Source organism: Citrus sinensis, chromosome 4 (genome assembly GCF_022201045.2).
Source record: "Citrus sinensis cultivar Valencia sweet orange chromosome 4, DVS_A1.0, whole genome shotgun sequence".
NCBI lineage: Eukaryota > Viridiplantae > Streptophyta > Magnoliopsida > Sapindales > Rutaceae > Citrus > Citrus sinensis.
Window position 1 is genome coordinate 19700211 of NC_068559.1, and position 27400 is coordinate 19727610.

General features: G+C 34.2%; 2 protein-coding genes and 1 non-coding gene across 4 annotated transcripts; 2 read left to right on the forward strand and 1 right to left on the reverse strand.

The window, feature by feature from the left end:
- Positions 1 to 2665: 2665 nt before the first annotated feature.
- On the reverse strand, positions 2666 to 2769 carry LOC127901961 (small nucleolar RNA R71). Its single transcript, XR_008054365.1, has one exon. It is a non-coding gene; the product is annotated as a small nucleolar RNA R71 (small nucleolar RNA).
- A 15502-nt stretch (positions 2770 to 18271) lies between these two features.
- On the forward strand, positions 18272 to 26057 carry LOC102628559 (uncharacterized). 2 transcript variants are annotated; one of them, XM_025101207.2, is made up of 10 exons: positions 18272 to 18684; positions 19007 to 19050; positions 19701 to 19818; positions 19914 to 20034; positions 21060 to 21736; positions 22471 to 22786; positions 22875 to 23142; positions 23960 to 24106; positions 24586 to 24987; positions 25403 to 26057. In XM_025101207.2, the coding sequence occupies exons 1-10, from the start codon at positions 18486 to 18488 to the stop codon at positions 25619 to 25621; spliced, it is 2511 nt and encodes an 836-aa protein (XP_024956975.1). In that variant the 5' UTR covers positions 18272 to 18485; the 3' UTR covers positions 25622 to 26057. The 2 variants fall into 2 exon arrangements, with proteins under 2 accessions (XP_024956975.1, XP_006484854.1); XM_006484791.4 differs by having other exon boundaries at positions 18273 to 18684; positions 22471 to 22798.
- A 303-nt stretch (positions 26058 to 26360) lies between these two features.
- Positions 26361 to 27352, forward strand: LOC102628263 (AT-hook motif nuclear-localized protein 16). The gene has a single exon (XM_006484790.4). The coding sequence runs from the start codon at positions 26361 to 26363 to the stop codon at positions 27249 to 27251; it is 891 nt and encodes a 296-aa protein (XP_006484853.2). The 3' UTR covers positions 27252 to 27352.
- The last annotated feature ends 48 nt before the right edge of the window (positions 27353 to 27400 follow it).

The following is a 27400-nucleotide window of genomic DNA, read 5'->3' on the forward strand; positions in this document are numbered from 1 at the left end:
ATTTGAATCCAACCCAAACTAACCCAAATATTTTTAACCCAAACCAAACCAAATCATTTGGGTTTGATTTGAATTTTATTATCAAAATAATTTTTATTTTAATAAAATTTAATTATATCAAAATTATAATAATTATTAATTGTTATTAATTATTAAATTGATATTAAAATATAAAAAAATATAGTGGATAAAAATTATAAATTTTACAATAACTTAATCCTTAAATTAAAGAATACTAGAAAATCAAAATAAAGTTTAATCACAAAAATTATTATTTCTCAATAAATAAGAACGTACACTTTAATAATAAACTTTCACAAACATGACATTAACAATCTAATAATAAATTTTGCCACTTGTTATTTATTTAATTATGCAATATTTATTTTTATTTATCGTTTTGGTAATTTTACGTTATGTTGTTGTTGAGTGTTAGAAAATGCATATTTATAAAGGAGAAAACCGTCATTTTACATTTTAAGTCTTACTAACAACCCTTACTTTTATATATTTAACCTTCTTGTGATTTAATTACATGTGTTTTATTTTAATTAAGTATTTTATGTATTTTAGGGGCATTATAGTCATTTCACAATAAAGGAGAGATCAGACGGCAAAACGGACATCACTTTTGAACTCAGGACGGTCGAAAACCTTAGGAGGAGCATAAAAGGAAAAATGACACTATTCACATGTACGGTACTATTCACGTGTACGGTACTGTATACGTTACTGTTCACGACACTGTTCACATAGACGGATGATGACGTGGCATTGACCGATGATGTGGCATTGACTGATGAGGTGTCACGATCCTGTTGGACTAAAATTCTTATGTACTGTTTATGGTGACGTGGCAGCATATCAGTGGACGAAAAATCTCGCGTACGGTGCATGCATCACATAGGATTATTTTCAACCAAACCGCGTTACTGTTCAAAGTCGGGTCAAACCGTGTTACTGTTCATCCGCGTGGTCAAACCGTGGACTGTTGACTGATGACGTGGCGCAATCCTGAGCGTCCAAACTGTTTTTAATCCGATGGCCATGATTTACTCCATGTATCTATAAAAAGGAGGCCTCCCCCCCCTAATTTGATATCTCTGAATCCATTTTTGGGATCCATTTTCTGTAATTCCCTCTCCATCTTGTATTTTCTTCGTATTTTAATAAATTCCCATTTTGCCCCTAGTTCAACTATGAGTGGCTAATTTTCTTTCAAGCTTGGGTTGAAGGTGAAGTCTCAACATGTGTCATGGGCTTAATTTAGTAAATTTATTTTCTCTTCCCCTCTAATTTTTGTGGATATTTTGACTTCTCGTCGACAAATAATAATAGTCTTGTCTAGATACCGCCTTGGTTACACCGGCTCTCTAGTATAAGGTTATTATTATTTGGCACGATAAGCCCTTAGCACCATATTGATTAGAGCGTGGTTCATGAGGTGTGGATTCCCCCCTCATGATTTAATTGGCATTAATACGAATTATTTAGCCCATGATGCATGTTGATACGGATCCGAATACCCAAGTACGTCATTTCAATAGAATTATCTTCAATTTATTATCGCAATTGCAATTCCAATTTTAGAATTTATTCTCGCCATTTTAATTTAATTATTAGCATATTCCAAATCATTTCCACCATAAATCCAACTACCCATTTACAAAATTAATTCTACACACATAATTAAAATCCACCTCCTCGTGGGATCGACACTCGTCACCATTAGTCTATACTACAATAGATTCGTGCGCTTGCGAGTACATTAAAATTTGCACAACAAGTTTTTGGCGCCGTTGCCGGGGAGGTAAGTAATTTTAATTCATAGAATTAATTTTTGTGAATAATTTCTTTTATTTATTTTCTTGTATTTTTTTTTATTATTAAAAAAAAAAGAAAAAAAAGAGTGAATCTACATTTAAAGGTTAGTATTTCTTTTATTTTTCTCTTCTTTAAAATTCTGTAATTTAATTTTTAATTTATTTTTCTTTGTAATTTTTCTTATTAATTTAATTTTTAGTTAATTTCTTTCACGTATTTATTTTTGTGTATTTTTATAGAAAGGTTGTAATAGCGCAATAAGGTTAGTATCGTAATTTCTCACTCTTCTTTATTTTTATTTGTTTTGTTCCCATCTTTGTTTTTTGTTTTGTTTGCATCTTTATTTTTATTTTATTTATTTTGCATGCATGGTAGTAGGTCATGATTACCTAATCTTGAACCTATAGACCTTGAATTAGAAAAAACACTTCGCACACACAAACACGTTAAAAATAAAATGGATTTACAAGCACCACAGGAGAGGCCATTTAAGGACTATTTTAGTCCCTTAGCTAATTTGAGCACGTCATGCATAAGATACCCAAATGTAGCTGCTAGGAGTTTTGAATTAAAACCTAGTGTGTTAAATTGTCTCCCTACATTTTATGGCCTAGAAAATGAGGATCCATATAATCATTTGAATGATTTTCATGCCATTTGTCAAACATTCAAATATGAGAATTTTTCAGATGATGATGTTAAACTTAGACTATTCCCATTTTCTTTAAAAGATAGAGCTCGTTCATGGCTTAATACATTGCCTGCTAATAGCATTGCATCATGGGAACAAATGGTTACAAAATTTTTAAATAAATATTTCCCAGTGCATAAAACCAATGCTATTCGCAGGGAAATCTCGGAGTTTACCCAGAAAGATGACGAGCAATTTTTCGAAACATGGGAGCGATTCAATGGGCTACTCTTGAAGTGTCCACATCATGGGTACGAGAAATGGCACCAATGCCAATACTTTTTGGAAGGATTATTGCCGAATGTGCAAGAATGGCTAATGGCAACGAGTGGAGGAGAGCTAATGTCAAAAAGTGCATCAGAGATTTGGGAATTCTTCCAGCGACAAGCAGATAATTCCCAACAACGGAGTCGATCACTCAGGACTACTAGAAGAATTAAAGGAGTGAATGAGGTTCAAATTGGCGAATCAAGTTCAGAAATTAAAGAAGTCAAAGCGATAATTGAAGGTCTCTCTCGACAAATAGCATCATTATCGACTGCTAAATCAACAGAGCCACATGACCATGACTCATACTCAGATCAAGCCAATGCCATAGGTGTAATGAGAAAGCCATCAAATTACAACCCATACTCCAACACATATAACCCTGGATGGAGAGACCACCCCAATTTTTCATGGTCTCAAGGATTCCAACAGAATGGACCAACAGCTCCAGCTCCACCAATTCCACAAAATCCTCAAGCCTCTCAGCCACCATTTAGACCATACAATCAGAACCAGAACCACTCTCAACCTAGACCATGGGAGGATGCATTCCAGAATTTTAGGAATGTTACTCACTCCACGATTGAGCAACAGAACCGCACCATTGATGGACTACGAAATGAGTTGAGAGCAGGCTTCAACTCACAAGCTCAATCTGTTTCAAGCCTCGAGAAGATGGTGGGACAACTTGCTTCTTCAGTTCAAACCTTGGCACTGACCGTTGAGAAAGATAAGTTTCCAAGTCAACCAGTGCCTAATCCTAAAGGAGTACATGAAGCAAGTACCAGTTCACCACAACAGCATGGAGAGGTCAAAGCAGTAATGACCTTGCGAAAAGGAAAAGAAGTCGACAACAAGGTGGAGATGCCAGTGACAAAAGAAAATCAAATTGTGCCTGTGAATGTTGATGACTCATCACCGGAGGAGAAAGAAGAAACCAACCCACAAGAATATGTTCCCAAAGCTCCATTTCCTCAGAGGTTAGCGAAAGGAAAAAAGGGAAAATCCACAGGTGAGATTCTTGAAATCTTCAAACAGGTAAGTGTTAACATCCCTTTGCTTGATGCTATTAAACAAGTTCCATCTTATGTCAAGTTTCTTAAAGACCTTTGTACTAAAAAGAGAAACATGCATGTTCAAAAGAATGCATTTTTAACAGAAAACGTTAGTTCTATACTCCAACATAAAATTCCTTTAAAATGCAAAGACCCAGGCTCCCCCACTATCTCATGTAGTATAGGGAACCACACAATTGAGAATGCTTTGTTGGATTTAGGAGCTAGTGTAAATCTGTTACCTTATTCAGTGTTTGTGAAACTTGGACTGGGAGAATTACACCCAACTCCAGTGGTGTTACAACTTGCAGATCGGTCCACAAAAATACCTCGTGGTATTGTGGAGGACGTGCTTATCCAGGTAGACAAATTTTATTTTCCTGTTGACTTCATTGTAATTGACACTCAACCAATACAGGATTCAAGGAAGCACATCCCCATTATTCTAGGCCGACCTTTCTTGGCAACTGCGGATGCTCACATTCAATGCAGGACTGGAAATATGCAGTTGTCTTTCGGCAACATGACTATGGAGCTGAACATCTTCAACATTGCCAAACAACCTCACAGTGCAGATGATGGAATTGTTGATGTGGATTTAATCGAAGCATTAGTTGATGACACTTTTCTTTCAAACCTTAGTGATGATCCTTTACAAACATGTTTAACTCACTTTGGTTTTGATTTTGATATTGACCGATTGGTTGATGAGGTCAATGCCCTGCTTGACTCAGCACCATCTATGGACACTAATAAATGGAAGTCAAGAGTTGAGCAACTAGCACCATCAGAGAAGCAACTCATTCCATCATCAGAATCACCACCGAAACTCGAGCTCAAACCATTGCCCAACACTTTGGAATATACGTTTTTGGGAGAAGAAAGTACTCTGCCGGTAATCATCTCATCATCCCTAAATGACGAACAAAAAGGTAAGTTGTTGGATGTTTTAAAAGAGCACAAAGAAGCATTAGGATGGACCATAGCAGATATTAAAGGTATAAACCCAGTAGATTTCATGCATTACATTCACCTTGATGAAAATGCTAAAACTACTAGGGAAATGCAACGTCGGTTAAATCCTAACATGAAAGAAGTTGTTAGAACTGAGGTCCTTAAGCTATTAGATGCAGGTATCATTTACCCAATTTCTGATAGTTCATGGGTCAGTCCTGTACAAGTTGTCCCCAAAAAGTCAGGAGTCACAGTAGTTACGAATGCTGATAATGAATTGATACCCACTAGAGTAACTACAGGATGGCGTGTATGCATTGATTATAGAAAGTTGAATTCTGTCACACGTAAAGACCATTTTCCTTTACCATTTATTGATCAAATGCTTGATAGATTAGCAGGCCATGAATTTTATTGCTTTCTAGATGGCTACTCAGGATATAATCAGATTCCCATAGCACCAAAAGATCAAGAGAAAACTACTTTCACTTGCCCTTTTGGCACATTTGCATATAGGAGAATGCCATTTGGATTATGTAATGCACCTGCTACATTTCAACGATGCATGCTAAGCATTTTTTCTGATATGGTTGAACGATTTCTTGAAGTCTTTATGGATGACTTTTCTGTCTTTGGTGATTCATTTGATCAATGTTTACATCATCTAACACTAGTTCTGCAGAGATGTATCGAGAAGAACTTGGTCTTAAATTGGGAGAAATGCCATTTTATGGTAAAACAAGGTATTGTTCTCGGTCACATCATTTCGAGTAAAGGTATTGAGGTTGACAAAGCCAAGGTGGATCTCATTTCTAATCTTCCTCCACCCAAAACAGTCAGAGAAGTAAGATCTTTCCTTGGGCATGCTGGTTTCTATAGACGTTTCATTAAAGATTTTAGCAAAGTTTCTAGACCCTTATGCAATTTACTTGCTAAGGATGTACCTTTTATCTTTAATGATTCATGTCTTATGGCGTTTGAAAAATTAAAACAGTTGTTGACATCATCACCCATCATTCAGGCCCCGAACTGGAAATTACCATTTGAGCTCATGTGTGATGCATCTGATTATGCAGTAGGAGCAGTATTAGGACAAAGAGTTGATCGAATTCCCCATGTTATTTACTATGCTAGTATGACATTAAATGATGCACAGTTGAACTATTCAACTACTGAAAAAGAAATGCTAGCAGTAGTGTTTGCATTAGAAAAATTTCGATCTTATCTCATTGGTTGTAAAATAATTGTGTTCACAGATCATGCTGCTCTTAAATATCTTCTCACAAAGAAAGATGCAAAAGCCAGACTAATTCGTTGGGTGTTACTTTTGCAGGAATTTGACTTGGAATTCAAAGATAAAAAAGGGACAGAAAATGTTGTGGCGGACCACCTCTCTCGTCTCCATTTTGACATAATTATAGAACAATTACCATTAAATGAGTCATTTCCAGATGAACAATTAATGAGTGTGGAAGTATTACCTTGGTATGCTGATATAGTTAATTATCTTGTTACAGGTAAACTTCCAGAGCATTGGACCAAGCAAGACAAGATCAAATTCTTTGCGGAAATAAAGAATTTCTTTTGGGATGACCCGTATTTGTTCAAGTATTGTGCAGACCAAATTGTTAGACGATGTGTCCCAGAAAATGAAATTCAGAATATCCTTTCATTCTGCCATGAACAAGCTTGTGGAGGCCATTTCAGTGCTAAGAAAACAGCGACTAAAGTTTTACAATGTGGTTTCTATTGGCCAACACTATTTCGAGACGCTTACACTTTTTGTTCTTCATGTGATAGGTGTCAACGAATGGGGAGCATTACACGAAGGAACATGATGCCACTAAATCCAATTTTAGTGGTTGAGATTTTTGACGTATGGGGTATCGACTTCATGGGACCCTTTCCCCCTTCTTTTGGCCATCAATACATATTGGTTGGTGTTGACTACGTCTCAAAATGGGTAGAAGCAATTCCATGTAGGACCAATGATCACAAGGTGGTGATAGGATTTTTGAAAAGCAACATTGTCTCGCGCTTTGGATTCCCTCGAGCAATAATCAGTGATGGTAGTGCCCACTTTTGTAACAAAGCATTCAAAGCTCTTTTGACAAAGTATTCAATCACACACAAAGTGGCGACCCTGTATCATCCGCAAACCAGTGGCCAAGTTGAGATCTCCAATCGAGAAATAAAGCACATATTAGAAAAAACGGTGAGGCCGGACAGAAAAGATTGGTCATTAAGACTTGATGATGCCTTATGGGCATATAGAACGGCTTTCAAGACCCCGATTGGGATGTCACCCTACAGGCTAGTGTATGGAAAAGCTTGCCACCTACCTGTGGAACTCGAGCATCGTGCATATTGGGCCATCAAGAAATTCAATTTTGACATGCAGCAAGCCAGCTCAGAAAGAAGATTACAGCTGGCAGAACTTGAAGAAATTCGCAATGACGCGTACGAAAATGCCAAGATTTACAAGCAACGAATGAAAGTCTTCCATGATAAGCAAATTATGAGAAAATCGTTCACTCCAGGTCAGAAAGTGCTTTTATTCAATTCTCGCTTGCACCTATTCCCAGGTAAGTTACGCTCTCGTTGGTCTGGCCCATTTATTGTTCATACTGTTTTTCCACATGGGGCAATTGAAATTGAAGACCCAAAGAACGGTGTCACGTTTAAAGTTAATGGTCAAAGATTAAAGCCATATCTAGAGTACCAACCACATGAAGAAGACACCGAAATAAATTTGAGTGACCCACCAAATTTGAATTGATTTTTTTTTCTTTTCGTTGATTTGATTTTTCTTTCTTTCTTTTTATTATTATTCTTTTGCTAATTGAAATTGTTTTTGCATAAGTGTGTTTATTTTACCATTAAGTTTTCTCTTATCATTTTTAATCATGAGTCTCATACTTAGACCGTTCCTCCTGAACATTCTTAAACCACTTCAACGTGTCAAAACTCATCTCAAAAGACAGATTCAATTTTGTAAAACACATCGCATTTGGGCTCTACAACCACCAGAGTTAGTAGCCTATGTTGAGGGTTTAGAACACCAACTCAGAGACATTGAGAGAAGTGTTTACGACATCCAGTTGGAGCTTGAGGTAAATTCAATAAGAGGACGATTTTAATTTTCTTTGTGTGTTTTAATTTGTTTTTCTATTTGTGTGCTTTAGTTTGTTACCCCGGTGAAGTGGCGGATAACGGTACTCCGTGACAATCAAGTCGGTTACTTCAGTTTCCCATAATAACTGATATTCTGAGGCGAAGGTATGGACAGAAACGAGATTCTAGCGAAGCTTCACAAGCGATTCCCTTCACTTCCTCAGAATGCCCTCCTTACGATCTATAAAGCTCGGTCCGAACGCATGCGATTACTCATGAGGAATAACATACCTGCTGACATCCGTTGGTTAATCGAGGCTAAAGTACGATCGGCAGGTGAGTTACCTCCAAAATTTATTGCATTCATGCCTGGTTGTGGTAAAGGAAATTATGCAAGAAAACGACGAGCTCGAAGAATTTCTGTTGCTTGTCATAAGTGTGCCATAATGAGTTGCAATAAAAACCCATGTTCTTTAGGAATGGTGTCTGATAACAGGGAAGATAAGATTCAATTCATTAGGGATGGCTTGAATAAGGAGTCATTGGATGATATCCTTTTGTCTCTTGAAACGCATCCCAGTGGATATGTGCAAGGAGCGATTCTCCAGTTATGGCCATTATTCCAGAAAGAGCATGCACGATATAGTCTCGGGAATCTGACTATAAACGACCCTGTTTGCCAGTTTATAAGAAAACTGGATAGGAAGCCTATCCTCGACCCATAGAGGGCGTTCAAGCCGTTTCTGGACGTAAAACCAGAGGAAGATGTGAGCCACAGTCGCAACTACCTGTAAATATCCTTTTACTTTACTGTTATTTTATTTCACTATTGTCTTATTGTTTGCATTATTGTCTTTAATAATTTTATTACTGTTTGCTTTTTCCTTTTTACTGTTTTCTTTTTGACTTGCGAGCCACGTGCTTTACGCGTTATTTGACACTGACATATTACCTCATACACAACCATGACCCACTATCACCAAGACTCTTAAATGTGATTTCTTTTTTGTCAAGCACTCACAAATTGTTTTCGAGAAGTATCACAATGGCAGCTACTCCCAATAGACAATTCAAGAACATTTGTGTGCTTTCTGGATTTACCTATGGCAAACATAAAGAGTTCGTTGAGGCAGCCATAGATCTTGGTCGAAGCATAGCAGCGAGAAAATTACACTTGGTGTATGGAGGAGGTAATCGAGGGTTATCAAAAATGGTCTCAGAAGCAGCTTTTATCAGAGGAAGTCAAGTGTTAGGCATCATCCCAAGAGTCCTAAAACCATTGGGCAGTTCGTCTGACTCATCAACTGGAGAAGAGTTAGTCGTCTCAGGTATGCAAGAAAGAATAACTGCAATGCTTAATTATGCTGATGCTTTTATTTTCCTTCCAGGAGATCTTGCAACACTAGAGGCACTTATGACACTAGCATCTTGGGCCCATTTGCACATCCACCAAAAACCCATCGGTTTGTTAAATGTCAATAACTTTTATGATGGCTTTATCGCATTTCTTAACCATGCAATAAAAAACTATTTCATTCCCTCTAATGCGAAAAAACTCTTTATTTGTGCTCACACTGCTAATGAGCTACTTGATATGTTACAAGCTTATCGACCGGAGCCAGACCCCTGGACCTTTGTGTTGGAGCGTCCAAATAATGATGGTAACAGTAGCCGCAGTAAGAAGTACAAATTAGATTTAACTCTCCGCCTGTAAATATTTTCTTCTGTGTTGCACCACCCAGGTGATGTCTTCTAAACTCTACTTCTTTCATTTCAAACATTGAGGACAATGTTTCGTTCTGGTTGGGGGGAGGGAATAGTCGACAATTGTGGAATTTTGGTTAAGTTTTTACTAATTTTTTGTTGTAGAAACTAACTGTTGCTAACTTTTTGTGTTGAAGATGGCTGAATATGGAGTGTAGTTACTCTAGAAACGCATCTTCATTGTTTGAAAAAAAAAATTCAAAAAAAAAAATTCAGACATTTTCTTTTTCTTTATTATGTGTTTATGTTTATTTTTCTTCTTTAATTTCTCCTCTATAAATATACATTTTCCAACTTTTGAGTCGAAGATGGCTGAATATGGAGTGTAGTTCTTCTAGAAACGCATCTTCTTTTAAAAAAAAAAAATCATTTTCGTTTTCTATCATTTTACGTGTAACTTTTCTAATTAGTTTTTATACATCATTTTCACATTTCTGCATGCATATTTTCCTTTCATGTTTAGAATAGGTTGGGGGGTAGAATGATGTTTAAAAAAAAAATGTGTGATTTGTTTTAACATTGGATGACATGATTAATTTCAAATTTTAGTATTTGTATTATCTTTGGTCTTAAGTGATGTTACGCTATGTTTGCTACTTTACATGTTGATGTCGGAGACAAATGTGAGTTGCTTGAAGGAATGAACATGTCATAATAAGTACCAAGTGAGTTTTTGAGCCTATTATTTTTCTTGGAGAATAACCCTTTTGCCCACTCTTTATACAGCTTAGCAGTTTATTATTTTATACACGATCTCTAAATTACTTTTGAGTTAACCCTTAAAAAAAAAATGTAAAATAAAAAAAAAAGAGAAAAAAAGAAAAAGAAAAAAGAGTGTGTTGCTACATTTGGAGGCCCATCTAACTAGTAGATATGGAAGATTATTTAGAGCCCTAAAAGACGATGGAGAGGCCATCTTTGATCCGTTTGAGCCTTTCAAGCCATCTCTTTTATTTAATATCCATAGTTAACCCTTTTGAGCCTTTAAAAAAAAAAAAAAACCCTTTTCTTTGTCAACTTATCATCTTGACCCACTCCGATTTGGAGTATTACCCGATATCTTATAAGTTCCATCACCTATTTATGTTTGAGAAAATGTAAATAATTATTTTGTTCAGTGAAGTTATGCCAAATAAAAGCAAAAAAAAACAAAAACAAAAGTTGTTGTTTCAAAAGAATAAAAATAGGTGAAATCCACCTTGCAACTTCCAAAAAAAAAAAAAAAATCTCTGCATTTTTCTCAAACATACACTTTGTTTTCCTTATTTTCCTTCTTTGTTAGCCATGTCCCTAGCCTACGTTTCGTCCTAATAAAAGTCCTTCTTGATTTTAGGGAACTATAGTTTGAAGTAGAAGCTAGTTATATGGGCTAAAAAGATGTAGTGATGCATAATTAAAAAAAAAAAGATAAATAAAGTGGGTTGACTAACATTTTATTTGACTTGAGATCGTATTATTTCTAAGCTGAGGGCATATTTATTTCATCTTGGTGAGAGCATGTGATATCACTTCTTTATTATTTTCTCTCTCAATTACCATTCATTGGAGTGACTATTTTTATTGGGATTAATTTATTTGTGAGAGTGTCACTACTTCCAGTGAGATTTTGGGGTTTGACATGTCATTCTTGAGAGTAGCTAAAACAAAGTCTACTGGGCTAATTCATGTGGATGGTTGATGTGGGTGTGATGTTGCTTTAGACTGGAGATAATGCTTATACTTTTATTTGATTGCTATCATTAATCTGATGGAATAAATACGAGTGTTTCTATTAAAACAAAAAAAAAATTATTTTGAATTTGAATTTTGTTTTCGCTTTATTTGCTAGGGACTAGCAATAAGCTGGTTGGGGGGTGTGTTGAGTGTTAGAAAATGCATATTTATAAAGGAGAAAACCGTCATTTTACATTTTAAGTCTTACTAACAACCCTTACTTTTATATATTTAACCTTCTTGTGATTTAATTACATGTGTTTTATTTTAATTAAGTATTTTATGTATTTTAGGGGCATTATAGTCATTTCACAATAAAGGAGAGATCAGACGGCAAAACGGACATCACTTTTGAACTCAGGACGGTCGAAAACCTTAGGAGGAGCATAAAAGGAAAAATGACACTATTCACATGTACGGTACTATTCACGTGTACGGTACTGTATACGTTACTGTTCACGACACTGTTCACATAGACGGATGATGACGTGGCATTGACCGATGATGTGGCATTGACTGATGAGGTGTCACGATCCTGTTGGACTAAAATTCTTATGTACTGTTTATGGTGACGTGGCAGCATATCAGTGGACGAAAAATCTCGCGTACGGTGCATGCATCACATAGGATTATTTTCAACCAAACCGCGTTACTGTTCAAAGTCGGGTCAAACCGTGTTACTGTTCATCCGCGTGGTCAAACCGTGGACTGTTGACTGATGACGTGGCGCAATCCTGAGCGTCCAAACTGTTTTTAATCCGATGGCCATGATTTACTCCATGTATCTATAAAAAGGGGGCCTCCACCCCCTAATTTGATATCTCTGAATCCATTTTTGGGATCCATTTTCTGTAATTCCCTCTCCATCTTGTATTTTCTTCGTATTTTAATAAATTCCCATTTTGCCCCTAGTTCAACTATGAGTGGCTAATTTTCTTTCAAGCTTGGGTTGAAGGTGAAGTCTCAACATGTGTCATGAGCTTAATTTGGTAAATTTATTTTCTCTTCCCCTCTAATTTTTGTGGATATTTTGACTTCTCGTCGACAAATAATAATAGTCTTGTCTAGATACTGCCTTGGTTACACCGGCTCTCTAGTATAAGGTTATTATTATTTGGCACGATAAGCCCTTAGCACCATATTGATTAGAGCGTGGTTCATGAGGTGTGGATTCCCCCCTCATGATTTAATTGGCATTAATACGGATTATTTAGCCCATGATGCATGTTGATACGGATCCGAATACCCAAGTACGTCATTTCAATAGAATTATCTTCAATTTATTATCGCAATTGCAATTCCAATTTTAGAATTTATTCTCGCCATTTTAATTTAATTATTAGCATATTCCAAATCATTTCCACAATAAATCCAACTACCCATTTACAAAATTAATTCTACACACATAATTAAAATCCACCTCCTCGTGGGATCGACACTCGTCACCATTAGTCTATACTACAATAGATTCGTGCGCTTGCGAGTACATTAAAATTTGCACAACAGTTGTCTATTTATATGTTTAATTTTAGGGAGATTGCCAGTTTCCCCCCTACAGTAATCAACATATATTATTTTTCCCCATTCTACTTTTATAATGGCCAAAAACTCCTCTAATAGTATAAGTTTATAATATTACCCTTATTTTCAACTACTCTTTTATTTATATTTTTTCTAAATTAAATAAATCACATGAATAGAAACTAAATAAAAAATAAAGCATTAAAAAAAAGAAATATATGTTTTGATATGAACAAAAAAATTAATAATAAATTTTTTTATACTTATTTATTTTGTGAAAATTTTCTTATAATAAATATATAAGAAAATTATTAGTCAAATGATAAAAAAATTATTATAAGAAAACTTGATTGACAAATAAAAATTTATTATAAGATAAATAATAAAATATTTTACCTATACTTTTTACATTTAATTTTAAAATATTACAAAATATTTATTATAAGAAAATATTCACAAAATAAATAATTACAAGAAAAAATTTTATTATTAATTTTTCTGCTCATATCAAAACATATATTCCTTGTTTTAATACTTAATATGGGCATTACATTCAATTATTGACCAAAAATTAGCCGTCATCTAGCATATCGGACCCAGTCCAAGCCGAGTTATTATTGATCATTAGTAGAGTCTCATGTTCTTTCTATGATGATCATTCCATGTGGGAGGAATTATTTTTGTAAATAAGAAAAAAAATTATGTTATTTATAACAATATTTATTTAATTTAAATTTATTTTTACTATTATTTTCATTTTCTAACTGTTGACAATTGATCACGCCATAAAAAATTTAATGGTGGTCTTTTACTTATTTGTGTTCATTTATTTTGTTTTCATTTGAAAATTTGAGTGTTGGGGTTTTGTCCATAACCCATGGGTAAACCATACCCAAACCATAATAAAATGATTTTTTACATAAAACCCATATCTAAGCCATTTTAATGATTTATCCAACCCAAACTATTTAATTTAGTTTGAATTTGGATAAACCCATGGGTTATGGGTTTATGCCCACCCCTAGTGATGATGATGATGATGCTTCACTAACTTGAAAACCTGAAACGGTCAATTTAAATGAAGAAAATAAATAGTGAAAATAAAATCAAGCGGTAATTTTTTTAGTTGTTATTATTATCATCATTTATTTTTTGGGCCCAAAGCGTTCGGAGATAAGCGGAGGATCGCTTACGAGTGCACGTGGAATGCTTCCACTGTTCCGCTTCGACTTCGAGTTTTGCATGTTTAAACTGTGTTGCACCGTTTTATTAATATCGAAAATAATGTAAAACCAATATTTCATTTTTTAAAATATTTTAATAACTCTGTTGACAAATAGAATTAAAGTCTATTTCAAAAAAATAGAAAAGAAATTTAGAAGTCTGTCATGACTGCCTTAGGATGCGTTTGAAATTGAGGTTGGGCAGCTGCAGGGGCGTATCTAGCATGTGACTAGTGGGGGCTTGAGCCCCCACTGACAAAAAAAAAATTTAAATTAAAAAAATATATATATATATTAGTTTTTTAATTAGCCCCCATAAAAAATTTATTAAAATAATCACTATAAATTATAAAATTTAAAATTTAACTTTTAAGAATTATAAAAACTTATATTTTAATTAAAAATAATGATAGCCCACCACTCAAAATATTTTTAATTCTCAAAAATATGATTAATTCTTCCGGTCTCTATAATAATACTAGAGCGAATGTTTTCAGTAATGAAACTCATGAAAAATCATCTTTAGAATCATATGGGTTAAATGATAGTTTGATTGTTTATATACGAAATAATAAATTTAATAATATTGATAATGAGTCTATTGTATAACATTTTTAAAATATAAAAATGCGTATAGAATAATTATAAATGTATTAGCAAATATTTTATATATTCAAAATTTTAGTTTTTCATATTTTACTATTATCTAATTTAGCCCCCGGTAAATTATTTTTCTAGATCCGCCACTGGGCAGCTGTAATTTGTGTTTGATAAATTTTAGTTGATATAACTTGGAAGTTATATTGATATGATTTTTCACTTGTATAATAGATAATCTATTATATCTTTAATAATTTTATTAAACTTATTATTTAAAATTTATTTTTATTATATATTATTACTTTTTTTTATAATTATGGCCCATTTGTGATTAGTTTTGAGAGACTTAAAAGTGATTTTAAAAATCTAAAAGTTAATTTTAGTGTTTAGTAAACAAAAAATTAAAAACATTTTTGTCAAAAGCAACCGTCCTATAGTTGTTTTTTAAAAGTATGGAATGAGTACCTTTTAAATTATGATTTTGAGAATCAAAATGGTCATTTAATACAATTCTATAAATATCCTTAAAATTATTACCTAAACCCAAAATTACCCTTATTCAAATTGAAAACAAATTAATATTTTAATAATTTTTTGTTATAATTCATCAATATAATTTATTAATATCATTTGTTGGTTGAATTATCATTAAATTTGTTTCACTATATTATAAATTTAGTTATCTATTATTTTAAGATAAAAAATTAAAAATTAAAATCAATATATTATAGATTTTATTTTTAATTAAAATTATTATAATACACAACTAAAAATATTGAATGTACATGTTTTTATATGTATAAGTAAATTTCATTTTACATTATTTATATTTTAGTCATTTGTTTTCTCTAAGTAATTTTACAATAAAATTTACCTAATGTGTATAACTGCTTTCAAAACTTACAATACTTTTAAAAACAAAATTTACCAAGGGCTCGTTTGGGATTGCTTTTGGAATGCTTAACAGTGATTTTGAAATTTTAAAAGCTAATTCTAATGTTTGGTAAAAAAAAAATCAAAATCATTTTTGTCAAAATTAGCCCCTCCTACAGCTGATTTTGAAAAGTACGGAAAGAGTAGCTTTAAATTCTGATTTTGAGAATCAATTTTATCCTTTAATACAATTCCATAAATATCGTTAAAATTATTACCTAAACCTAAACTTATCCTTATTCAACTTGGAAACAAAATCAATATTATAATAAAGTTTTATTATAATTCATCAATATAAATTTATTAATATCAATTTGTTGGTCAAATTATTATTAAATTTGTTTCACTATATTATAAATTTAATTATCAATTGTTTTTAAATAAAAAATATATATAATAAATTTTATTTTTAGTAAAAATTATTATAATACACAATTAAAAATATTACATTTACATGTTTTTATATATATAAGTAAATTTTATCCTATATTATGTATATTTTACTCATTTTTTTTCTCTCGTTAGAGTAATAGTAAAATTTACCAAACGTCCATAATTACTTTCAAAACTCACAATATTTCTGAAAACAAAATTTATCAAACACTTAATTGATTTTCTTTACAGTTGATTATTTTTACAGCATAATTAACAATAATTTTTTTTTTAAAGGTAAGGGGGGTGGGCAAGCCCAAATATAGTTTTTACTCCCCTTACCATCCCCAAGAATCGAACCCGTGTTTTGGTAGAAGTTACAGCTGCACTGCAACTAACCCGACCACGCCATTGAGGGCTAGCTAACCGCAATTATTTTAGAAGTTACAGCATTTTCAAACTGGCCTCAAATACTTAACTGATTCTATTCACAAATGATTATTTCTACAACACATCTAATAACAATTGTTTTAAAAGTTATAACATTCCCAAATTGTCCCTTACAACTTTTTTTTCCACAGCAGCTGCAACTTAAAAGTTACAGTAACTCAATCTCAAATAACACCTTAATATAATTTATTGATATAGTTAATACGATATATGTTATAAAAATATATTATTTTGTAAAATTGTGTTACCAACTCTTAATCGGTGAAAAGGACAATTGAAAAAAAATAATTTTGTGTCCGTTTAGGCTTTCCACATCCAAATTATTGACTTATACTCGATCTAAAAGAATCAAGCAATTTGAAAATTGTTTGTTGATATGAACAAAGTCAAGGAAAACCATCAAATTATTTCAATGACTTTGGATATATAATAGCTTCAAATCATATCTTTTTATAAAGATTTTTTTTTATCTCATGGTAGTCTGTTCTAGTCGTCTTATGAAACTTTCATTATTGAATTAAACATGCATTTCCCATGTTTCTTGCTATTTACATAGCACCATCAAATGATAGACGTTTTAATTAAGAAACAACCATTCAAATAGGTTTGAAGGAAAATAATCAAAAGTCCATTCAATGCATTCCCAAATCCATCTAAGAAACAATGAGTCAAATTTTGACATTGAACATTGAACTATTTATAAGATGATCTTAGACATATGTCACGTCACATATTATAATTAGATTTAGATTCAATGTTGAGTTGACTTATATTCAATTCTTCATAATATTTTGTCGTACGTGTATATATAATAATATACGATTAAAATTTAGTTTGTTTTATACTCTTATTTAATAACTATTACTTATATATTTATAAAAGATTAATAAGAAGAGTTTAACTATTGGCACCCCTGTGTACTCCTTGTAAAACCCTCTCCTAATATAATTTCATTAAATGACAAAATAATGAAATACAACTATACCAACTATACCATATACCTCTAAGTTTCTACATAAATACAACTATATGAAGGCCTCTTACATTTTTTGTCTGCTCACAAATACTTTTGCATTCTATTTTTTTTTAATTTAAAAAATTACATGATAATTTTTTGAGGTCGCTTTTAATTCTACTTAATTCATACATATATATGGTTTTTTTTTCAATTAAATATGTATGCTTAAATCATTCAAAAAATTGTTAAAAAAATGCAATTGAGATTGTTCGGAAGAAACAGAATTTTTTTTTTTTTGTTTTTGAGTCAGAAAAGAAACTGAAAAAATGAAAAAGGATATTTAGGGAATTAAAATAAGATTTCACAGTAATGGGTTTGAAAAGAAGATTACGGGGTGCTAATAGTCCCTCACTAATAAAAAGGTTACCTAAGCACCTAACCATATCCTAAACTGAAAAATGGGAAACTATAGATTCGAATTACCAAACTTAACGGGAAATTCTCTATTTCTCTCTCAGCGTACCAAATCAAAAAATTAAAAGTCGCCTTGAAAATTAGAGATAGAGACCGTACTCTGACCAGAAACGACACCGCCGTACAAACCCTCTACATATATCATATCTCCGTAGTCTGTATTCCACTCTGGATAAAGTTTCCTTTAATCTCGCATCTCCATCCGCTAAAATGAAAAAAAAAAAAACCACGTAGACTAAAGCACGCAACGGTTGATCCGAGGACTGTGACGGAGATTTAACTCACAGACAGTAAAAATAGGAATACTCAGTAAGTTACTAATACTGCATTACTACTGCTGAGTCCAAGGAGATTTTACTTACGCGTGTCGTTTAAATAAATAGAGTTAAAAAAGCGAAAGAGAGAGAAAAGGAGAGTAGGTTTTTGTTTTGTTTGTTTGTTTGATTGTTTGGCTTGATTGATCTGCTGCGAATCCAAAAGGGAGAAAAAAAAAAAAAGGCTTTGAAAGAAAGGGCGGAGCAAAAGAAACGGAGCGAGCCGCAAGAGGATAGAAAGAAGAGTGAAGCGAAGGGATGGGGAGTGATAGCAAGAAGAGCAATAATAACAGTAATGTGGCGGGCGGCGCGTCGCAGATTCCGGCGGCCGCTAAGAAGATAGTGCAGAATTTGAAGGAGACGCTTAACAAGAACTGTACGGACAGCGAGATCTACGCCGTTCTTGTCGAATGCAATATGGACCCCAACGACGCCTTCCAACGCCTCCTCTCTCAAGGTCTTCTCCGCTTTCTCTTGTTTGCACGCGAAAATTTCAAAGGAAAAAAAGAAAGAAAGAATTTATTTTTGCTTTTCTTGCTGCATTTTGTTTGGTTTTCGAGAAAACCGAAACGAAAAAAAAAAAGTCTGATAGAAAGTTATGAGTTTCTCTTTTATGTAGGTCTTGGCGTTATTTTGTATAACATTTTATTTTTTTAATTTTTAATTTATTGTGTGCATTTGTTTAGCAATGTTAACTTAGCTTGTTCATATTTTGCTGATTCTTGCATATGAATCTGAAGAGGTCTTCATAAATTAATACAAAATTCTAAATTGTGTAGATGCTTTTAAGGAAGTGAAGAGCAAGCGTGAAAGAAGAAAAGAGGTAATTAATTGACAATCTGCAGGTTGTTGTTGTCTTTCATTCTTTATTTGTTCTACCTTTCACAGTAATCACTCTACAGTCATAATGTTAATGTTGGGACCAATTATTTTTATTTTAAGTCGTATGAGGAGGTTATAATTTTATAGAGATGTGACTTTAAAAATTATTGGTTTGACTTAGTCATTCTTAGTCTAAGTCATATAGAGGTAAAGTATGCACACTACATTAATCTTATAGGATTGGAAATATCTAAAGTCATCTTAAAAGTCTAAACGTTTGTGTTCTCTTTCATGTTTTTCACTCAATATAATTTCTATAAATATTAGACAATAATTTGGTAACAACTCTAAAATATTAAATTATTGTCCCAAGCAAGTTTAGAAAATATTTTATTCCATCTTTAACCTTTAATGTGACATAGCATATATTTTTTTACAACATACATATAGTTATTATTATGTGGAAGCAAGTTTCTTAAAACAGGATCCACAAAAACTATAACTTATTACAATGTGAAGTTTATTCTTATTTATAAATGACCCAAATTGGGACTATAATTTTTTATGACTATATGGAGATTATTCCTGTATTGAATATCGCTACACAGAAGTTTTACTGTATATTGGATTTTTTATTTTTTATTTCATTAGATGAAGGAGACGCAAGAATCAAGGGCTCGGAGTAACAGTGTGACTGCGAATCGCGGAGCTAGATTTGGTAGCGAACAAGCGGTTGGACAAACTGGTTCAACAGAAAACAACTATAATGGTGCTTTCTTCTTGCAGTTCAATGTCAAAATCTTGCCTGATGCATGCAACAATATTAACTATTCTTGCTGTGTGAACATGTACTTCTCATTACAGAGCTTGGTAAGACTGCCAACAAGCGAGAGATGGGTTCAGCAGCTCCATCAGGATCCTCATCATCATCTTATACATATCGTGCGACAGGAAAGATTATAAATGAGCAACCTCCAATTCACAGGTTAGTTTTACATATATATATATATATATATGTATATATTATCTGATGGGAAAGATTTTAAATTTGGTTTCACTATCAAAGCCTTCCATAGTAATGAAGTGAGCATCTAGTTTCTAAATTGGGACTAATTTTAGTTAAGGACCACCAAATTTGTCAGTTGTTTCATTAGACTCTTACTATCATTTACCCATTTCACATCCCTTTTGCATGTATATATGCCCATTTAATATGATTCTGGATTTTTTCTTCCATGCATTGCTATCCATAGATTCCTTTTCAATATAGCCTGAATTTTCTGTGATAAGCTTTACAAATACTGTGGAGATTTCAAAATAACTAGACACTGAAATTGCAGTATGTTAGCTTTTGTGCTACAGAGTTTTGCTAAACACTTTGTAACTGAAAGCAAAATTTTATCTGATAGATCATTTTGTGATTTTGGTGGACATATTTACTGACCGTATAGCATATTGGCTACCGCTAAAATCTAATCAGAATTTGGAAAACTGATATGGTGTAATAACATGGTTTCTGGAAGTGGAAAGGTGATATACTTAGCTGCAGCAGGATAATTTCCTTCCACTTGCAGTTGTCTGTCTCGGTGCTTGTGGAAAGCAGTTTAAAGCTTTTCAAGTTTCTTGAAGTTTTTTTCTGGTGGATCTGAAGATAAAATTCCTAGTTAACTGTAGGAAGGGGTTTTCAAGGAAAATTCCTTTCTTAGGCCATCAATGGCATTTGGTTGTGAGTGATTTTGGGAACTAGAATATTTTTGTCCTGCAAATATGTTTTTGCTAATGTGGGATACATTCTTTTACTACTTTATGCTGCATCTTGCTAAGAGTATTGGGGTTGGAAAAGTGTTGGTTCAAATTGGACATTTATGTGTTTGTGTATTGTCAGCTTTTCAATTTTTATTCTGTGTAAGTAATCGGATGCTATAAGAATGTGCCAACCTTTTAACTCAGTTCTGTCTTTCCTTATTAAATGTCTAGCATATTATTTGAGTGCTTCAAATTCTTTTGCAGCGATTTTTTTAATGCTGATAATAGAAGACAGTTATTAGGAACGGGTGATACTATCTCTTCATCTATGCAAATGTGTTCAGGAAATCAGCCTACTTGGCCGGGCATTTCCAAAGGCCAGGTTTCTCTGGCTGATATTGTGAGGGGTAGGCCATTAAACATAGGCTCGCAAATGTCAAGTGAAATATCTTGTACAAGTCAAGCTGCAGTTTTACCAAACTCAATTCAGTATCACAACAAAAATCCACAAGTTTTGACATCTCCAGAACTCCATCAAGACCCATACTCTTCACATCCTTCTAATTCTTCGGAGAAAATTCATGGGTGTGGCAGGAGTGCTGGTCTGCATGATTTTGATGATGAATGGCCTGTGATTGAGCATCTACCTGCTGCCACTGGATTATTAATCACAGATGCATCTGCTACCTCAGACGCAGATGGGTACTCTAATCGTACTTGCTTATATAGTGATAGAGCTAAATTGTCAAGGCACTCCGAGTCAGATGACATTCAAATATCACAGAGGCATTATGATAGTCATAATCAAAGTTCTAACAGCAATGAGTGTGTTTCGGTTCCCAGCAGACGGATTTTTGCAGACGGTGCTGGGGGAGTATCTAATGATGACTTGCTTAAGGAGACAAGTTCTCATGATTCTCATGGACGCATGTTTCAAGAAGGTAATTATTTTTGTTATCAAATTGATGTTAGTTTGTTATTTTATCTGTATCATACAATTGTGTAGCAGACTATTACTATATTAAGTGCGATGCCTTACCAATAACTAACCATAATAGACTTGACTCACCTTTTAAGAATTCTAATTTCCCTTGTAGTTTTACTTTGCCTGGTTTGTGTTAGTTTTTTATCTGAGACTTTGCTTACTAATAAAGATTTTAGTATGCTATAAAGACTGTTTTAAAATTCAGTTGATACTGGTTTTCGTGATGTACATTTATCCTTGCATCTAAAAGTACACATCTATAAGCAATGGCTTTACTCAAATTTAGTTTCCATCTGATATGCTACATTAATCTTTCTGAGAAGTATGTTTTCTCAACTTAATCACTAATCAATCAGCACTTGGACTTTTCTGAATCCAATTTGAGTCTGTGTTGTGGCCTTGTGGGTACCCTGCCATTAGCAGTAAGTTTTGGGCATCTGTTATCGGTACTTGAGTATTTTTGGTCCATGTATATATATATATATATATATCTTAATAGCAGTATATGAAATTTTTTCTGGTAAAATAATCATACTTGTTCATGTCAGTCAATTTTATTCAAATTGAGTGATTTATACGTATTATGTTTCATTTTTGTTGAACATTTGAGTAAATCTATTGAGCTGGAAGCAGTTTTTTTTGTCTTCCTTTAATATGATCTTGGGTTTTCCATCTTTCTTAATTTTTCAGGGATAGCCAATGTTTCAGATTTGCCTTCCCAAAACTACTCTGCATCTTTGAATGATGATGTTGTGTCAGCATTGTCATCAGCTGTGGCCAATTTGCAGCAGCTTAATATAGGGAAAGAGGAACCAGTAATGCCTCCAACAGAGAATCACAGTGCAGTGGTGCTTCCAAACTATTTGCAAACATTTGCTGCTGATTGTTCACATTTGAGTTTTGGTACCTATAAGTCTGGAGTTACTTCTGCATCTCCCACAGTAGTGGCATTTAATCCAATAGAAAGCAATTTGGAGGTCTCAGCAGCAGATGCTCCATCTGCCATGTACAACTTCAGGCATGATTAACTTTAGTTTAGTTACAATGCATACTTTTTGGATATTGGTTAATAGGATTTTTCTCTTCCTGTGCAGAAATTCCGAATACCATGGTGCTGAGCAGTTTGGTTTTATGCATGATACTCACAGAGTAACTGCAGAAACCAGGAATTATGACCCTCCTGTGTCTTCACAGCCAGAGTTGATGAAGCAAGATATTCCTCAAGCAACACGGGAGCATGAATATATTACTTCTTTGTCATTGCCAGGTAATAGCATGAATGACATTCAACAGTCGGATTCCAACTTCCCTTTTGTGGCAGAACTTAATGAGAGGAATCTTCCTTCTGTACCGAGTGAAACGGTAATTCTCAATTTCATAGACTTTCTTCTGTCATTGATTCCCGGTTTTAGTTGCCTTAAATAAAGCAAGCATATATTAAAACCCTTTTTTTGTTTAATGATAGCCAGTTGCCTATGCCCAGTGGCAAGTGATGTTAGGTGGGATTTCTATTGTTTTCTTTCTAAATACAAACCTTTGACTGCAAACCAGATTAACATTTGGGGACTTTGATTCATTTGTTGTATTTGGTAATGAAATAGCCGAAATGCACTTTCAATTTGCATTTGCTTATTAAAGTTCAAGGTCATAGATGCATAATTTTACCCTACTTTTTGTAAAACGTTGCTCTGTTTTACCCAACGTACATAGATACAGAATTTTATCATGTGAAATTAAGTAAAATACAAAGTTGATAACATATAATATCAGAAATATATCCATTTAATCTGGTGCCAATTCAAGGTCACTAAGCTAGATATTTCTAATTTGATTTCAATTTGCTTTACTTTTTCCTTTTTCTAATATAACAAATTAATGGCATGTGCCAATTCTTTGTATTATCTTTTGTTTATTATTTGTTCTCATCAAGTTTAGATTCCTGGCCGCCATATCATTTAGTATTATCATTCATACTCATGACCAACTGATTTATGGTCAGTATTGCAATCATACTCGTGTTTTTCCTTCCTGGCCTTCTTTCCTATTGGTTGTTTGTGCCAATTCCTTCCTATTTGTGTTATTGATTGTTTGTTTATCCTGTCATCTTCCTGTATTTTACATGATTTTCAACTTGTTTGGCACGGTTAAATTGGTACTCATGTTATGTATTATTCTACAGAATTTCGAAAATATACCAAGTGGTTTATTGGCACCAACTCGTCAGTCCTTGAGAATGAGAGATTCCTCATCTTTTCTTGCAACACAATCAATGCCATCTGGTTACGGCTCTACAGTCTCATTACATGCGACAATGCCTGTGTCAGAGGTACTCTAAATGGTCTCATAATCATGTTTGTCTTCGCTTTTTGATGTTAACGCCTTTTTATTAGTTTATATATTTTTTTAATATGTTAGCTTGATCACTCACTGAATACTTTCTTGAAATTTTGAATATTGATCTATACCACCATAAGAATAATATCTTTTGCTTATGATTAATAAATTGATGATTGAAGCAACCAAAATTGGAATTAAGGCTTTAGATGGTATACTTATGTTTCATTATCCGATAATTTTGAAATTTTCAATAATTTGAATGAGATTTTACTCTTGTTACTCCTTTAGTTGTAAACTTGTTTTCAATGTCATCCAGTCATTGTGATACGTTGGTTTGCTATCTTGAATTTGGCCCATCTTATGGTGTCTACAGATAATTAGATCTGTAGTATGGGAAGATTAGAGTTAAATTATCATTGGAATATAATTCTGCAGCTTTTGAATTCTGGCACGTTCTCTTTACCTCAGATTTCCCCACATGATCTGCCTGGTTCCAACCTTACCGGAAGAGATGCACTTTCCCATCTTCAGCCTTTGCATTCTTACGCTCAATCTAGACTTCCTTCAGGCAAATTAACCAACATGATTGGCTATCCTTCCATGCCACAGAGGCAGACATATGTTCCGTCTGCTTTGCAGCATGCCTATCCAGAGGCCAGCGTGTTTCACGATTCTCTGGCAGGCATGAATTACAATCTTCCGCAGTACAGAAGCAGTGGCACTATAGGCGGCTTGCCTCTGTCCAATAGTGGCCTTTCTGCCTATGGAAGTTTTGTTGGGAGTTCTACCTTACCAATGGGTGCTGCAGTTGGCTACAATGGTCCTCCACAGTCTCACTATATGGATGGAAATAGTTTACCACGTCAGCAGGTAGAAGCGATGAATGTCTGTTCCCCTTTTATGAGTACTCACTGTGATGGTGTAGATTGGCTTGCTATCTTATTAAGATGCATAATTTGAGATTATTGATACGGACTTAATTTGATGTCCAGATAAAATGGTTTTCACTGTAATCATATCTTTTAGGGTTTTTATTTTTATATTTTTTTCCTCTTCCTTTTGGCTGATAGAAAATTTTTGTCTTCAACTGTTCTCCTCCCTCAACTCGTCTCCCCTCTGCTTTTTTGCTTTATCTTATGATGTTTTTTTTTTTTTTTTGGTTTTCCTGTGGTGCTTGAATTATCTAATTTTATTTGGCTGGTAGGGATTTTTGTGCTCTAGTTATTCTACTCAACTCTTCTCTCCACTCTGCTTAATTACTTATTTTTTCTTCCTATGGTGCCAGCATAATCGCTCTTCTACGTGGGATTTGGGAGCCAGTCGACAGGCATCGTCAATGCATTCTGATAGTGCATACTATAGCTTGCTTCGACAGAATCAGCATCATCCAGGATATCAAGTTGATCAGCAAGCTTCACAGCATTATGAATCTCTGGGGTACCCAAATCCAAATACCTATCATTCCGATAGAATCACAAGAACATCAGCACCAAGACCTTGGTGATTTTTTTTCCTAACTGATTCTTAAGGCACTACAGCCTGCAATTACGCTAGATTCAGCAGCACAGCTACTAACAGTTTTCAGTCTTCCTAAATCTGTTTTCGATAGCAGCAGCTTAGGGTTTTGTTATAGTTGAAAGATTGCACGTTGATTTTGAGTGTGGCAATGTCCAATTGTATATATCTCTAAATAGAAAATGACAGTCACTGCCCTCTGCCTCAACATTGCATTTTTATATGATTTCATGTTGGGGCATGATTTCTGATTTTAGAGATATAGCTTGCTTTATCCCATTTTGTCAAGGTGCAGAAATTTTTTTGATCGGATGGTTGACAAAAAGCAAATGGCAAAACTCATCTGGCTGGGGTTTTGTGTCACTTGCACTCAATAAATCGGTCTTGCATGTGTCTATTTTTTTAAATTGAAGCATTTGCTATGATCAAGTCATTGTGCTGTTCTTATATGGGTTCTATGAAAAATATGGTAATTGAACACTGTTCTTCTAGTTGACGATGTAAAATTTAGGAATTATAATTGCAGGAATTGAGCCTTATTTACCATAAACCATCAAGTTAATAGAAGTTTAATATGGGTATCTGTTGGGGAAGGCAATTGACATGAAGGGCAGTTGGAAGGTAGGCTATGATATGAATATATTGATCCATTTTTAAATTAAAAGTTTGGTATCACTTAACCATCTCCTAATTCCCAATCATTCTTTTCGGTTCATATAATAAATTTAATGGTAAAAATCCACTACTTAAACTCACTTAATGTACATAATTTTTGTGAAGTTTTTTTTTTCCATTTTGAGCAAAGAACTGAACTTGCAAGCATGGCCGGAGGCACAGATCTTAATGTACATTCAGTTGCGACCAAAGCTGCTGTGGATAGAAACCAAGAACTGGATAAAGGTAATCACCAGAGACCAGGCACTGATGCGATGCTTATGCCTCCCAAAGTAGCCAAGGCAGTGTCGCCAGTTTCTGCAGCTGATGGGGAAACCCTTAGGAGGCCTCGTGGTAGGCCAGCTGGCTCAAAGAACAAGCCAAAGCCGCCCATCATTGTCACCCGCGACAGTGCCAATGCTCTTCGGGCACATGCAATGGAGGTGAGCTCAGGCTGCGATGTAAGTGAAAGCTTAGCTAACTTTGCAAGAAGGAAGCAACGCGGTATGTGCATATTAAGTGGGAGTGGCTGTGTAACAAACGTCACACTGCGCCAACCAGCCACTTCTGGGTCGATTGTGACCCTTCATGGCCGTTTTGAGATTCTATCATTGCTCGGATCAATCCTGCCTCCGCCTGCCCCACCGGGAATCACCGGGCTAACAATTTACTTGGCAGGTGCTCAGGGACAGGTTGTGGGTGGGGTTGTGGTCGGTGCACTGATTGCTTCGGGCCCAGTTGTTATCATGGCCGCGTCTTTCATGAATGCTACTTTTGATCGTCTTCCATTAGATGATGATGAATTAGCTGCTGCCATGCAGAACCAGCATTACCAAAATAGTCGTCACCACCACCTCGACATCTCTGATTTACACGGGTTGCCACCCCAGAACTTGCTGACTAATGGGACTATGCCTCCTGAGATTTACGCTTGGGCACCAGGGAAGCCTATGTCAAAAACCTGATTAGCATTATTAACACCAATGCCTCTGGGCAAAATTGTTGGGTCATCTCTTTACTACTGTTAAGCTTAAGCTTCCATTAATCATTTCTTATTATTATTAAATTTCTTTGTTTTCCATTATGTTAAAGATTATGTACAAGTAATCAATAG